This window comes from Gopherus flavomarginatus, chromosome 8, assembly GCF_025201925.1.
Source record: "Gopherus flavomarginatus isolate rGopFla2 chromosome 8, rGopFla2.mat.asm, whole genome shotgun sequence".
NCBI lineage: Eukaryota > Metazoa > Chordata > Testudines > Testudinidae > Gopherus > Gopherus flavomarginatus.
The window spans coordinates 71577914-71594371 of record NC_066624.1 but is presented as its reverse complement, the minus strand read 5'-3'; the positions used below and the strand labels follow the sequence as shown (position 1 = coordinate 71594371).

General features: G+C 39.1%; 1 protein-coding gene across 9 annotated transcripts in view; it reads left to right on the top strand.

Moving 5' to 3' along the window:
- PER2 (period circadian regulator 2) overlaps positions 1-16458 on the top strand; it is an 87077-nt gene that overhangs the window by 25387 nt on the left and 45232 nt on the right. For 3 of the 9 annotated variants that reach the window (XM_050963991.1, XM_050963989.1, XM_050963993.1), the window contains exons 4-8: positions 2194-2359; positions 10443-10922; positions 11851-11913; positions 12871-13025; positions 13664-13785. In XM_050963991.1, the coding sequence (XP_050819948.1) occupies positions 10666-10922; positions 11851-11913; positions 12871-13025; positions 13664-13785 (597 nt within the window). In that variant the 5' untranslated portion in view covers positions 2194-2359; positions 10443-10665. Of the gene's footprint in view, positions 1-2193; positions 2360-8894; positions 9006-9202; positions 9273-10442; positions 10923-11850; positions 11914-12870; positions 13026-13663; positions 13786-16458 lie in introns of those variants that run through there. The other 6 variants (XM_050963996.1, XM_050963994.1, XM_050963988.1 and 3 more) reach the window with 4 other exon arrangements.

The window sequence follows — 16458 nt, the reverse complement described above, 5'->3', positions numbered from 1 at the left end:
AAAAAATTTCTGTAGTCTCTTAGAACCAACAAAAAGGGCCTCATCCTGTATTCGTTGCACATCCAGAACTCACATTGACTCATGTCACATGTTGCAGAATGGAGCGTTGTGAATAAGTTTTTTTTCCTGAGAAGTCTTGCCAACATTGTAGTGTACTTTAACAAACAGTAGTTGTAAAGACACAGCATTTTATGATGAGACTTAGTAACATATGCTGTTTTCCAGCACATTTAATGAAAGGTTCTAGTACTAGACCATTTTTTTTAAACCATTAGTCTTGGGTATTGAAATGCAATTTGTTTTTTCAGTCTAAGTATTTTGAAAATGATTTAGATGTTTGACACATATAAAATACTGTTTATTTTAATTTATTCTGCTACTTATGTCTGCCATATACTGATTATACTTTCCAACATAGCTGGATGTTTTGGGTTCAACAGGAAATTCAGCCAACCTCCCCCCCCTCCAAGTTTCACACAATCTAGAGCAGCCTCAGAAGGACCCAGAATTTACTAATGTATATTGCCAAAGAGCCACAGTAATACATGAGCAGCCTGCATCAGTTCCCCTTCCCACCCCGCTCCCAGTGCCTTCCACCCACCCGCAGCCCCACTGATCAGTGCCTCCCTCTTCCTCCCCCACCCCCTGATCAGCTGTTTTGTGGCATGCAGGAGGATCTGGGATGGGGGAGGAGCAAGGGTACGGAAAACTCAGGGGAGGGGAGGGGAAGGGGTGGAGTGGCAGCAGGGCCAGTGGCAGAGGTAGGAGTTGAGCAGTGAGCACCCCCTGGCACATTGGAAAGTTGGTGCCTGTAGCAACAGCCCGAGAGTTGGTACCTATACAAGTAGCTGCATATTAATTTCTGAAGAGCTGCATGTGGCTCCGGAGCCACAGGTTGGCCACTCCGATCTAGACTCTTACTTTCCCCAAGATGTGCTGAATCGGATTTTAATGTACACCAAACCAGAACTTGAAAAATCCTCTTACTAATGGGAAGCTTTTACTGATGAACATGAAGGCTTAAGACATCAGTTCCTGTAGAATTTAACCTTTGCTTTAAAACAACAAAAGATGTTAATGCCCCATATGGTTGTAAAGATACCATTTCAAAAGGGATTGAAAACTAAAGAATGGATGTTGACTTTGTCAGTAGACAGGCAGCTCCAGTGCTTTTGCTTCTTAGGCTCTGTGTATACTACACAGCTTTTAGTGACATGGCTGTGTTGATACAGCCATGCCACTAAAAGTCACGCAGTATAGCCGCTGTTTTTTTGTCAGCAGGAGAGCCAACACATCCACTCCCAACAAGCGGAGTTGGCGGCAGGAGAGGGCTTCTGCCAACAAAGTCCTGTTCAGAACGGTGCTTGTTGGTGGCAAATTTTTTTTGTCTTTTAGGGTGTGTTTTTTTTTTTTTAAAAACACCTCTGAAAGACAAGAGTGTTTTGTTTTTTCCTTTGCCAGTGTATGCATAGCCTTAGTTTAATAAGTAGAAGCAGAATGAAATGTGTATCTTTTCATTCATTAAGATTACTGCTGTTGAGAACCTTTGTGGGCAATGGCTAAACCGAGAACTGTACAAATTTCATATTTCTGCAGAGCACTAGGAGGGGAGAAGAAACACACAACTTCTTTCCAGGATTTATTACTTCAGAAAATTGTAGGTTTTGAATTTCAGACCCCTACTAGCCTGATGCTGACAAGAAATATGGATAGTGAAAATCATTGGGCCAGAAATCTGAAATCTGAGTACCTGAACTTGGACTCCTAAACAAGTAGTCTAGTTTTTCCAAAGGTGCTGAATACATGCAACTTCTCTTGACTTAAATGGGTGTTTAGTGGTGGTAAAGGCCACAAAATGTGGCTCTAAATGTGGAGGTGACATTTTTCAACCAGTGCAGACTTAGAAGAATCCTACCATGCTGCTGCTTAACCAGAACTCTACATACTGTTTAGGTGTGTTCTATCTAGTTTAAAGATATTTATATTTTGAAACTTTAAATAATTTTGCTGAAATCCAAGTGTATTAAAATATCCATATGCTTCCTTTGCTGGATGAGAATTCCTTCTTTGCCAAAAGGTTATCTGTGTAGGGTTGGCATAACTGTGAGCAATATTGTGGTATTTTTTTTGTTCTCAAAGCTATAAGAAAAGGACATTGCTGGGGGGCCCTGGTATTTCTTTTATATTTTATAGTTTTAGAGGTGTCCGGACTCTCTAATGGATGAGGATTACCAGTTGAAGAGGAAGAGACACAGTTTAAGTGCATGTGGGAGATTCTGGACCTAGGTACTTCATGCTTTTTGATGCTAGCAGGGAGGGAACCTGATAACACTTATGCCAACCTTGATTAAAAAAGCAGGTAAGGAATGTGTGTAATTGTTCTGATTCATTTGAGTAGAAAGTTAGATTTTAAATAGTTTATACAAAAAGCTATTTTTCTTCCAATTGTGCTTTAATTTCTCTTTAATTGCTGCTAATGTAAATATGCCAAAAATACAATAATAGAATCAACATATAAGCTCAGTGAATTAGGCTTTATTCACTGCCTTAAAAGACTGAATTTTCAAGCATTAGGGTTTCTCAATGTAGATTGCAGCATCTGATTATTGGTTTGGATATTGCTGAGAATTTTTTTTATTGCTGTGAATTTTTAATGCTTAATGAATAGTTTAATACCAGAATTCTTCAAGTATTAAGCTTATGCTCATGGTAACTCGAAGAACACTAGATGTGAAAAAACATATTTAGGAAATAAAGATTCCTGGATTACTGTAAAAGTCTGCCAAGTAAGCACTGCTCTGCATTTTCCTTGTGCTGAGGTCTGAGAACACAAGTTTTTTGCTGTCTCTTTTCTGGAAAGAATGCCACATTGAGGATAGTCTATTAACTCTTAGCTCTCAAATAAGTTTTAAGACTCAACTATTTGTATAGTTAATCTTTTACAGGTACACAGACAACTTGTAGATTAGTACTAAAGCGACTTCTCACTTTTGTTGGTTGTTGTCAAGTTAGCATCCTTTTGTTACCAAGTATGAGGAAGTATTTAAGCATTGCCTGCTTGCTCAGGGAGCCTTGTCTTCAGTGTAAATTTTCACATCTAATTTTTCACTCAGATAGCATGGAATGGTCAAATCATCGTCAGTTGTTTGCCATATAACAATTGCAAAACAATACCAGTTGGCAAAGCAGCCCTCTAAAAGAGGACTTCTGGAAACATTTCACATTAATGAAAATTACAGTAGCAAACTCTAAAATCTATACTGTCAAGAATGATCACTCTGATATCTGTACTTGTGTATGCAGTCTGACACAACCCGTCCTGGTAAAAAAATTATCCTAAAGTGTTAGAAAATGAGGCAAAATCAGCATACTTAGATTTTTAGAGAGAGTTGATTGTGTTCACTGATGTACATCACTAGTACTTCTGTGGTTTGGGGAAACTGAAATTAATTTGCTTTTCCTTTTTGCCGTATAAAGACCCATAGTTTATATGTTGTCACTTTGCCAATGGCTCTGGGCGTGGGGATTTAAAAAATATTAATAAGAGAGTGGTTGTGTCGAGGCAGTTCTCATCCCATAGTATGAAACCAGTCACTCTGCACAATGTGAGCTTGTTACACCCCAAAATGAGCACTATGTATGTGAAGGACTAGATAAGACTGTCTGTATACAGAATATGTGATGGAATATACCATACAGTAGAATAATCCTTTTTGTTAGAACTCAACCATAGTTGCTTGGCCACTTGTGCTTTTGTGAGAGAAACAAAACAAAACTCTAGGGGAAAATAGACATTCCTCCCCTGGAGTGTAACTGTGATATTTAAAGATGTGCCTGTCACCTTTCAGACCACAACTTTTGATTTCTTTCCCTATCAAGGCTGTCTTTTCAGGTATCTACTAATTCAGCAAGATAGTTGTATAAGGTACATTACTCCTGGAGGAATTCTGCACCAAAAAAATTAAAATTCTACACACATTCTGCATATTTCTTTTCAACATAACATAATATAATTTCGCTGGTTTTAATTATTTTGGTAATTTATTTAAACTACAGAACAATGGATGAAGAATTGGAGTGGGGAGCATTGGAGGAAATCACCAACCCCCTTCTGTCTAATAGTAATGTAGCTAGTTTTGACCCTTTACTTCTAGTTATTAGGCAACAAATATATGCAGCCGTATGCTCGGCATTACATCATAGGTAGGGCCTTACCAAATTCACGGTCCATTTTGGTCAATTTCACGGTCACAGGATTTAAAAAAATTAAATCTGAAATTTCCCTGGGTTGTAATTGTTGGGGTCCTGACCCAAAAAGGAGTTTCTGGGGGAGTATGTGTCACAGGGTTATTGTACAGGGGGGTGCAGTACTGCTACCTTTACTTCTGCACTGCTGCTGGTGGCAGCAATACTGTCAGAGCTGGGTGGTTGGAGAGCGGCAGCTGCTGGCTGGAAGCCCAGCTCTGAAGGCAAAGCCCCCACCAGCAGCAGTGCGGAAGTAAGTATGGTATGGTATGGTATTGCCACCCTTATGCACTGCTTCTGGTTGGGCGCCCAGCTAAAGGCTACCACTCTCCAGGCGCCCAGCTCTAAAGGCAGCACAGACATAAGTTTGGCAGTACTGTTACTACCTTAAAATAACTTTGTGACCCCTCCCCCACAATTCCTGTTTGGGTCTGGACCCCCAACTTGAGAAATGCTGGTCTCCCCCATGAAATCTGTGTAGTATAGGGTAAAAGCACACAGAAGATCAGCTTTCATGGTGGGAGAGACCAGATTTCGCAGTCTGACACATTGTTCGTGGCTGTGAATTTGGTAGGGTCCTAATCATAGCTAACTGAAGAGCAAGTGAGGTTTGGAGACTCAGACTTAATAATTTATACTGGCTACCGACCATCTCCAAAAAGGTCAGTAGCAAACAGTTCATGGGGCACATTTTGATAGGAAATTTTTTCAGTCCAAAAATTTAGACCAGTTCTAATCACTAAAGCATCCTAAGCATTTATAAGGCAATACTGTCCTTTTACAGTAAGGCTCCTTTACACCACTCTGGCAGTGTAAAGGAGTCTTAACATTTTTACACCTACTTTATATTCCTGGAGGAATTCGCCAAGAACAATGGGAACAATTCACTAAGCAGTCAGGCTGCTACATTCTGCTACACACACACATTCTGATTTGTCTCTACTGGCTGCTCTGTGTTCCCAGACTGACTGGCCTGAATTGCTATAGTTGCGCATAACCATTCTTCCGGCTTCCCTTTGCTTCCCCATCAGAAGTCATTTTTCTGTGGGGAAGCAAAGAAATCTCTGGGCGCCATGATGCAGAATCCCCCAAGAGTAGTATGTTGATGTGGGCATCTTCCCAGTGGAAGTGTCAAATGCACGCAGCAGGGCTGCGCAATAGAGCTGTGCCAATGTTGTAAAATAGACAAAAGATGTCAGTAGCTGTAATTTAATTATTGTCAAATAGGTAATTAAAAGTAGCTTCCAGAGGCCCCAGTCATTATACTAGTTGCTGTACAGACACATAAGAAGAAACTGTCCCAGCTCGGAAGAATTTACAGGCTAAGGGCTAGTCTACACACTAGAAGCTGCACCGCTGTAGTGTGTCTGATGAAGTCGTATAAGCTGATGGGAGAGAGCTCTCCCGTTGACTTCATTACTTCACCTCTGTGAGAGGGGGTAGCTATGTTAGTGGGAGAAGCGCTCTCACCAACATAGTGCTGTCTACATCAGTGCTTAGGTCAGTGTAACTTAAGTCTCGTATGGGTGTGGTAGTATAGACAAACCCTTAGATTCTGCATATAGGAAGATACAATTATCTGATTACATATGAGACTTTAGAGAATTTGGGGTGGAGAAAAGAGGGGAAGTTGTACTCAGACTCATAGATTTTAAGGTCGGAAGGGACCATTATGATCATCTAGTCTGACCTGCACAACGCAGGCCACAGAATTTCACCCACCCACTCCTGTAACAAACCCCTAACCTATGTCCGAGTTATTGAAGTACTCAAATCGTGGTTTAAAGACCTCAAGGTGCAGAGAATCCTCCAGCAAGTGACCCGTGCCCCACGCTGCAGAGGAAGGCGAGAAACCTCAGGTTTGGTTAAAGCATTGCCTCTAGAAGAGTTCTGTTTGAGATCCTTTCTGTTTTCACTTATATGTTAATCGAGGTACACAAGACTGTTTCATTTGGTAAAATAAAACTTACAAATGCCAAGATTTTTCAAAGGTAACTTAATTTTGGGAGCTTCTGTATTTGCGATGTCCAACATGATACACTTACAAAAAATCAGGTCCTTTTTAAAGTGTTGAACTCTGAGAATCAGGCCCCTTAAGGTGTGTCATATTGGGCACTCACAAAGTCTTTTTTTTCAGTGGGTCAGTGCTTGCAATGCAGCATCTCCTTGTTGGGCAACTAACTTTTTATGTGTGACATCTGTTTCTGTTTGGTGTATTAGAGCCACTGAAACCAAATTTGGAAGTAAAATAACGTGCATACCATTTATAATAAACAGAAAAGAAGATCTCATAAGAAAAACAAGGCTAATTTTGCTTCCTTGTTAACCTTCTTTGAAACATAGGAAATGATGTAAACTGTATCTCTGACATCCATTGCTATTGGTCTGTTGGTCATCTTGTTCATAAACCACCTTGTTAGCTTGGTGGAAAATATTGCTCTTCAGAGCCACAGTTCAGACTCATGGGGTTTTGTGCACTTGTTCTGACAGGCAGATAGAGGGCAAGGAAATACTCAAGTAGGGAGTGACATAAGCAGCATCCCTGGGATTTCATTTTTTCGAGCACATTTAGCTCAGGTTGTAGATTTTGTTACCACACGCAGATATCTCTAATTTGAGTTAAGTGGTGCTTTAAGCTTGAGTTTAGCTGGCTAGTCGGGGATGGGGATGGGTTGAAGCTTGAGTGAAGCTAGTGCTCAAATTAGTAATGCAGCGGTGATACAACAACTCAAGTTGCGTCAGTGTTAAGCCAATCACTCTGTGCTGATAATGAAATCACACTGTGTAATTCCAATATTGTTGTGCAGTGTATTCACACTTCATGCGGTAACTTAAGTATACTAACTTAAGATATCTGTTATAGTAAAAACAAGCCTTCTGGTAGACTTCTGTAGTTACTGGTTTCCTTCCTACCTTCTACTGTCTTGGAAGGACTTGTGTAAAATAAATAGTGATGGAATGATTTTCCATAAGAGGAATTCAGGTTGGCTTGTTCTTCATGATCCAAAGACATGACTATAGATAAGTCTGGCTTACCCTCTCAGTAGCTGACCTGATTTTAGACCAGAACTAAGCTGCCCTGTAACAGAGCTTTTGAGGTAAATGCCAGTGCCAGTTCTTTAGATTTCAACTTCTCCTCCCAGTATGGTTTCCATATTAAGGTTGGAGGCCTACAAAAGATCTCTTTACACTTTGGGAGCCTTGAAATGCCTTTTTTCCTATACTTGAAGGATATGATTAGGTACCTAACTCACATTGATTTCAGTGGGGGCTAGATGGCTAAATACCTTTGTGAATCCCATTCAAAGTTTTTAAGTTGGCTTATCCTGGCTGCTGCTGTTCTTGATTTCCAGCCCCATGTACGCCAATACTAAACTGGTATCTACATGAGCTTGTTATACAGAAAGGCTTTCCCTGTTAGACTTTTTTTCTCTGCAACTTCTCAGACAAGTCCTTACTTAGACCGTCCTGTAAGTTTTTTGTCTTTTAACTACCATAGTTCATAAAGGGACTTTGCCTCCTTTGTACCTTGGAAACCAAGCCCAAATTCCAGAACATCAGTAACCGAAGAGGACTTGTGTTATTTCTCAGAAATCTTAATTGAATTATTATATACTAGTCTTTTTCCAAGGACACTTCTGGACATTGTGGGAAAGGTCTTAAAAATGGATCCCATGGAAGCTGCGCATGTCACTAAACCAATTCCTTTTTTGTTTTGTTTTTGTTGTTGAATGACCAAGTAAACAAATAAAATTGACCATAATGTATCTAACATAAGGTTGTAAAATGATCTTCTGGCCAGGTCTTATTGGCTGAGACATATAGGGCAAAACTATTACTAATAATTATTGCCTTAGGCAAATTGCTGTAAAAAAATTAATTTTTGATTTTCTAGCACAATGCAGCTTTAAATGTCATGAACCTAAATGCTGGAAGGACAAACGGTATAGTGAATTAGGTGGGCATTATGTATTGAACCTTCCCTAGATCTGGTGCTTGGTTTCTATATAGGCACCTACTTACTTAGAGAACGTCCATTCAGTAGAGGTGAATTGTCTAGTCTTTTTGATCCTAGGTAACTGAGAGAAGATTTTATTATATGTCATTTTTAAATGCTACTGGGAGTTTCATCTAAGGGCAAACTTCAATGTGATTGAGACCTTGAACAGATTTTTTTAATTTAATAGCTTCTAACCAAAAGCCCATCAGTCTGAAATGAAGGAAGAGAAATTCCCCTATCCTGTAACACTTTTTTTTTTCTCGCCACATTATAGACCAGTGCAGAGCTTCTCTTTTTCCTTTTCTTGTGTGTTCCAGTTTAAGTAACTTTAGGGAGACACAAGTAGCTGCTTATTTTGGCTCGGGAAAAACTGCTGAAATAAACTGTAGTTCAGAATTTGTGCTACTATAACAAATCTCCACCTATTGATCTGTCTGTATATGGATGAACAGCTTTGAGCCTATCAGCTCAGTCATGACTGGTGGATCTGAATTGCATAAATTCACTATTCTGGTAGAAAAACACTGCCTCATGTTACTTGCAAAAAGCTGTTCAGGTTTCCAGCAAATATTCTAATTGTAAGAAAATATTTATAGTTATCAGTAGTGACTGCTAAAATAAATGCCCCTAAAAACACTTCCTCTTCCAACTGAAAACAGATCTCTTGTGCACATCTTTGGCTGAATGAGAAGAAGAGTGATATTTGCTTCTGAGAACTCGAAATAAATGTAAAATGTCTGGAAAACCAAAAATTAGGAGGGTAAGAAAATAGTTTCAATTGTTTTTCTGGGGGAAAATAGGAGAATTTTTAAAATATCTAAGTTAAAACTACCTGACTGTTATAGGTTTTGTTCATTTTCTTTTGCGTGTTAAAAAGCAAGGCACTAGTAGTAGTACTTGCAAAACTTACACTTTTTCATTCTTTTGTACTCAATCTGAAAACCATCAGATTGGAAATGCAAACAGATGGTAGGGTTATATGTTTTAATGGGAAAAAATACCAAACACTGAATTGCTCATATTTTAGGTAAGAATAAAAATAATTTACATTGTCTAGTATTACATTAATGTTGTTCAGAGCACATTAATCCTGGAAATGTGCAAATGACCTGTAAGCCTATTCTTCTGGAACAGGTGTTGCTGTTTCTGGATCAGGGAAATCTAATTTCCTGAACTTGTTTCGCCTATGTGTTTTTCTGGTGTTTAGTTTGCTACTTAAGGATGACTGCTATTTGGTGCTTTTTGCCTTTGATGGCAAGTCCTTAACATGTTTATTATTGCTTTAATACTGTTGATGTCATTTTTTAAAAATTGATAACTGCTTTAACAGCAGCTCTTTTTCTTTCCTTAGAGGTATAATTTCCCAAGCACTACTTGACATTTTTGGTTGTACTTAATGTTAAAAGGTCAATTTAAAGAACTTACTTCCGTCTGGATTTTTTTTTTTTTTAACTTTTGTCACTTAGGATTATTGTAACTGAGAGAAATGAAAGAATTCTTTTTGTCTAGGTTGTCCTCAAAATGGACTAGATCCATAGTCAATTCACTGTTTTCACTGGATAGTCCATCTCCTCTGTTTGTCGGTCTCTCGTGCAGCAACAAAGGAAAGAATTTTTTAAAATGGAAAAATGAGATTGTATACCCCCTAAACCTAGTAAAGCAGCCTTTGAAACGAACTATTTTCTAGTTCATTGTGTTAGTTCAAGTCTTCAGATAGAAGTAAGATAGAAAAGTAAGATAGAAAAACAACCTGTCATATACTTTTGATTTTTGCATATTTGTATACAGTCCCAGCCAGTAAAGATGACCAGAAATTATATAGACTAAGAAATGAGCAATATTGAAATTTTTGAAAAGGCTGTCTTCTAATAAAAAAGTCACTGTATTCCATCTTCCTTTTCCCCTGTGAATTTTATGCCAAAATGAATATTTGTTTTATAACATTATTAGCCTTGAATTAAATATGGAAATGTATTGATGAAACATTTCAGAAATGTTTAAATGTGTCAGCTTCTGGGATAAAATATTAATAATGAAACTCTTGAAATTAAAACTTAACATTAGAGCGTCTTCATTTTTCAGTTTTGATTGCCCAATAAGAGAACTTTAATATTGAGCAAACTGAAAAAAAAATTGATTAAAACAAATTATTTCAGCATTGTTTTCTTTTCTCCCCTTCTTCCCCCACTCCCTGTAGGATTCTGGATTCACACTTCAAGACTGGCAATCTTGTATGCAGAGCACAAACATGAATATGGCTTGACTAATTCTTGGTCTGCGCAAATATTGCTAATGAGTGTTCAGTGGACTTTTATTAAGATTGGAGGTTCTACTCTAGCACTGAGGAGCAGAACCCACAACAACTTGAAATCAGTGGAAATATTTCTCAGCAGTCAGACTCATCAAAGCAGCAATACAAAATGAATGGATATTCTGAACTTGCAAACAACCATAGCCAAATGATTGCTGAGGAGACTGATGGTCAAACCAAGCCTGAACGACATCCAGATACTCTTCAGGAGGACATTGAGATGAGCAGTGGCTCAAGCGGTAATGACTTCAGTGGAAATGATATGAATGAAAATTACTCTACTGGCCATGATTCTCATGGCAATGAATCTGATGAAAATGGGAAAGATACAGCAATGCTCATGGAGTCTTTAGATTGTCATAAAAGGTAATATGTTGATTTTTTCCATTCATGTTTTTCTTAAGATTCTTAAAACCTAACCTACTTTCATGTTAATACATGCAATGTAATCTGTGTTGGGCTGTGTTCCTATACTTAGTGCTTTTTCCATTCCATGCTGATTTATTATTTATTCATTCATTACTGGCTCATTCCATAATAGGCAGGTAGTAGTTTGCATCTACATAGTTACTTTCTTCTACTTGAAGAGAATAATGCTATGGTGAAATACTTTTGAAAGTAGAGCCATATGAGAACATTAAAGTAGAAAAATATAGTAAAAATGCTACTGGAAGTGCAGCAAAGAAGTTTGTCTTCATATTTTCTGCTAAGGCAAATAGATCGGTGAGGTAAGGCTTTTAACTGCTTGTTTTCACCATCTCAGACTCTCCATATCTTATTGCTTAAAAACAGTGCAGTCTGGTTTAAATTAAAGTGTTCAAATTGTGACTTCAGAACAGAACTTCAGTTTAAAATTAGATTCAGAATGTGTCTTTCCTATGAATAAATCTTGTTTATCAAGTTGAAGCATTTACAATATCTTGTGCCTTTCTTTTTAAATCCTGAGAGTATTATTTTAGGAGAGTAGGGAAGAAAACCATGAAGTGGTGATGTCACACCTTTCTATGGCTGTCCGTTAATGACACAACTGCTGGACACTACCATTATTAGTCTACTATATAGTGATTGATTTACTGGACACACCGATCTATCGTATAATTACATCTTTTTAAGCATATGTAACATTTACACACAAACTAGTTTGGCTGAAGCTGCTTAGTTGACATTATCACCAGTTTCATTGGTATAAAGTTGATCTGTTAGTTTAAAGTAACAAATAGAAAATGGAGATGTTAAAGCTAAACACAACTTGTATTTGACTTCGTTAACATCACTGAGGTTGTTCTTTTTTCAGCTCGAATGCATTTAGCCTGATGATTGCAGACTCTGAACATAATCCATCTACCAGTGGATGCAGGTAAATAAAAAATCGACAGTTGTGCATTTTAAAATAAGTTTTAAAGCAATGATGGGATAATGCTGTTTGAGGTTATTGTTGTGAACAAAAATGAATTAGCTATTTAAAACTTGGTAAATCTAGTTCAGGGTCTCTCACCCTGTGGTTGACCCAAAAATAGGTTGCAAGAATATGTCAAAGGTCACATGGGAGGCCATGGCTCAGGGTTGGGTTCTCCACCTGGGGGAGTTGGAAGACTTGGGGGTGGAGGATTGCAAAGCCTGTGCAGCACTCACTTTGCAGTAGTGGCTGCAGTCCCACAAGGCTGGCTGGGTTTAGCTCCCTGCCCTGGGCGTTTGTGACCTAGTTCATGTGGTTTCAGCGCTGCTCAGGTTTGGCCCCACTGCCCCTCCGTTATGAGGGGGGCTGGCTGGCTGGGCCAAATTTGGGTGAGTATTACTGCGACCCCATATGCCGGGTTGCAACTCCATTCACACAAATTTGGCCCCGTCAGCCCATCCTTCAGGTGGACCTGGCCAACCCTGAGCGGGGCTGTGACTCTGGAGGTTGCAAGGCCCAGAGCCGGGAGAGTAGCTCAGCCAGTCCCCTGTGACATGAGCCACCTCAAAGATACTTGCAGTGTACTTATTACATTAATGTGTGTATCAGATGTCGTGGGCAAAAAATATTTAGTAAGACAGGTGTTTTTTCACTAAAGCTATTTTACTGGTTTGTGACAGGCCATCAAGTTTACAAATGGGTCATTAGCCCAAAAAGGTTAACAACTCCATATGTAGCTAATGTAGCAATTATTGCAAATCCTGAAGTGTCTTTGAAACTAAATGCTTCCAAAATTATATTATATTAAATTTGAAGAACTAGTCTAATGATGTGATAGATGTCAAAAGGCTTTGGTTTTCTGGAAGATCTGGTATAAGTTTAAATATCAGTGTAACTTTTTTTGTTTTAATTTTGTAGCAGTGAGCAGTCCACTAAAGCCAAAACACAGAAGGAATTGAGGAAAACATTGCAGGAGCTGAAAGCACGCCTTCCTCCTGAAAAAAGACTCAAAGGAAAATCTAGTGTGCTGGCAACATTGAAATATGCACTTAAAAGCATTAAACAAGTTAAAGGTAATGTAGCCGAAGAAATATCATAAATTAAATTGAATAAAAGTAAGCTCCAAAACTAGAATCCGAACCTGGATCTCTTTATAAAGTCAAGTTTGTAATAAATGAAAGATCATAAAACTAATGTAGTTGTAGCATTTTAGTAATTTGGGTTTGTGACTCTACCAAAAAAAAAAAAAAAAAAAGCCATGGGGGCAGGGTAAGCATTCACAGTAACTTTTTAAGCTATTAAAAAAAAATAACCTAGTAAAATGTAGAGTGAGACTTGATTTTATTTAAAAATACATTTTTGGTATTTAGTTAGCCATTCACTTACAAATTGTAAGTGATACTGACTATAGACAATATTCAGCAATGCCTTCTATCTAATGATTGCCAAGTGCTTCACAGACTGTAATGAACTAAGCTACACAACACCCTTATGAGCTGCATAAACTTCCCCAGGTTATAGATGAAGAAACTGAAACAGGAAGAAGTTAAATGCTTTTCTTGTGGTGGAAATGGGAATAGAACTTAGATACCATGTCCTGTACTTAACCACAAGCTCATGCTTTCTATCCAGTCAGTGTTAGCAGGCTCGATGTTAACTGGTCACATTTTGAAATTTGAATATAAAAAACTGGCTTAATATTCTTATGTAGCCAATGAAGAATATTACCAGTTACTGATGATTAATGAAAGCCATCCTTCTGGTCTTGATGTGTCATCTTATACGGTGGAGGAAGTTGAGAACATTACTTCAGAATACATCATGAAAAATGCAGTGAGTATGCTGACCCATTACTGCAGTGTGTATGTAATTGGTGGGTGTGGTTGGAATTCTTAACTGTAACGTTTCTTTAAAAAACAAAACAAAAAAGATTGGGCATAATGGATTAATGCCTTATTGCCAGCAGCTTTGATGGTTTTGTTGCTGGTATTGGACTCTGCATTTCTGAAGATTGTGCTCTGTGATGGGAAAGAATTGATCATGCTGGATATTGCAGCTATACACTTTTCCCATATGCTATATAAGTAAAACAACTGAAAAGAACGCAAAATTCTTAATCCCAAATAATGGGCTATCTGACCCTGACTGCTACTTTATCATCTGTTGCAAAGCATCCACTCCAGAAATGAGGGATTTGATCTTGGCAAATACTTATGAATCTGATCATTAAATTATCTTGGGCAGAAGTTCACTCTGGAGCTTACAGTATGGTGGTAAATACTAAATTGCTTTGGCTTATGTGTAGAGAAGTAGTGCCTCACAGTCTAGGGAGCTAATGTATCTGGTGAGACTGCACCTAGGTTTCCATGTTCAGTTTTGGACACTTTTTCACTACAGGAAAGTTGACTACAAATTTGTAGAAAATTCAAATAGGAATTTAGGAGGACAGAATTAAAATGGTGACTCTTCAAACAGATTGGGGCCTGGTCTACACTACAGTGTTAGGTCAATGTAAGGCAGCTTGCATCAACCCGATTATATCAGTGTATAGACTACAGCCTTGCCCACCAAAGTTTGTGCCTTACTACACTGACATAATAACTCCACCTCCACAAGAGTCATGGGGCTTATGTCGGTGTAGTTATGAGTTACTTACATCTATTGGCTGTCATTGTCAATTTCATGGCTCTGCTTCCCTGCCAGGAACAGGGCAGCTGCACAGAACACCACTCATGGATCTCTCTGCCAGGAACCTGGTTGCCCCTGCAGGCTCCCGGCTCCCCCTCCTAGAAGCCTAGCGGCCTCCTCTGGGCTCTCAGCTCCCCACTGGGGGCACGGCTTCCCCTAGAGGGGAGCCCTGCACCCAGAGTCCTGGTCACACTGCCACTGTTAAGTTGGTGAAAGCTCCTGTTGAGGATGCACACCACCGACAGAAGAATAGTGTGGATGGACATGAAGCACTGCAGTAATTACTGTAGTGGCTGTAAGATGACATAACAACATAGGTCGTCTTAAGTTTATAGTGTAGATATATCCTGGGAGATCCTCTTAGTATTTGGACTACTTCATGGGCTTGGAAGCACCTGTTAATATCGGGGCAGATGTCATCATCCCTCCCCTAGTTGTCTTGCAGAATCTGGGATAGAGGAGGTGCCTGACTGAGGTGTGAAACTCCCAGCAAGTTCTTCATTGGAGATGAACCAGGAGATGCTTGGTTGGCAGGAAAGGGAGGAAACCCCCTTCCTCAGAAAACCCTAGGAAAGAAATGGAGAAGGTGGGGAAAGTGTATGCCCTGCCCGTTCCAAAGAAGCTGAAGGGGGGGCGGTAGGCCTGGAGGGATCACCCCACCGCAATAACCAAAAAGAGTAGGGGTAAGAGGCTGCGGACGAGCTGAAATAAAAATGTTCTTCAGTGAGTTCAGGGAGAGGTGCCGGAGAGGCAGCAGGAATGCTCTGGTCTAACCCCTTTTGAGAAGGCAAGAGTTAAGATTGGCCAAGGCTATACACTGTGGAGGGCCGGCATTTACCTTCAGCTTCTTTCTACAGAGCACAACAGGGGGCTTTGACCTCTCTTTGTGTGGGCCTTCATAGTCCATGCAGGTGGCAACTGGCTACTCTGGGTTTGTGAGGGTCTCTCAGCAATGAGAGAGAATAAATGTTCTTGAAGTTCATGTTTAAGGCATAAACTAACCACTACCTGGTGGGGTTTAGAGGAAGAAACTTCCCTTATGCATCAGTGATTCCATAATTGTCTACTACAGGATTCTTCACCGCGTTCTGAAGTATTTCAGTTGGCTATTATCAGGATACTGCTCTAGATATCCCTTTTGGTCTGATCAGGAAAGGCTACTTCTGTGTTCCTGTGTATAGTTAAAGGGGTATAAATAGCAGTATTCGGATAGGATGGTATTAAGGGGAAAAAACGTAGGCTGAATATCAAACGTTCATTCACACTGAGATCTGTTAGACGGTAGAGTTTTCCAGCAGCAGAGATCAAACTTTTGTTTCTCAAGTTGTATAAAACAGAACTGGACAAAGGTATTGATGCATATGCTGCATAGAATCTGTATTTCCACAAAATAGACATCACTAGGCCACCTAATAGATTTCCATTTATTAACTTTTGTGTTAACCGCTTGTCCATAAATTAGTGTACTAAATTACTAAGCATGGGCATGTTCATTTTGGCTGTAGATGAATGTACTGATTTGTGTTATCTTTAAGGCACTTGAATAATTTAATTCTATAAATGCAAAATATGCCTGTGATAGTAACATTTATGAAGAGGGAAACTGTAGTGACCAAGTCCAGCTGTCTCTGTATCCAAAGTAACTTCTGCATTATGATAGAGTCAAGTTCATGTAGTAAGATTGTACAACCAACTGCTAAAACTACATCAACATATGTATTAAAACCGTCACCTACTTCAGGAAGTGTTTATATCAGCTACATGTATTTTTCAGGCAGTTAAAAGAATTTTGTCTTGAAACTTGATGTACATTTGGTT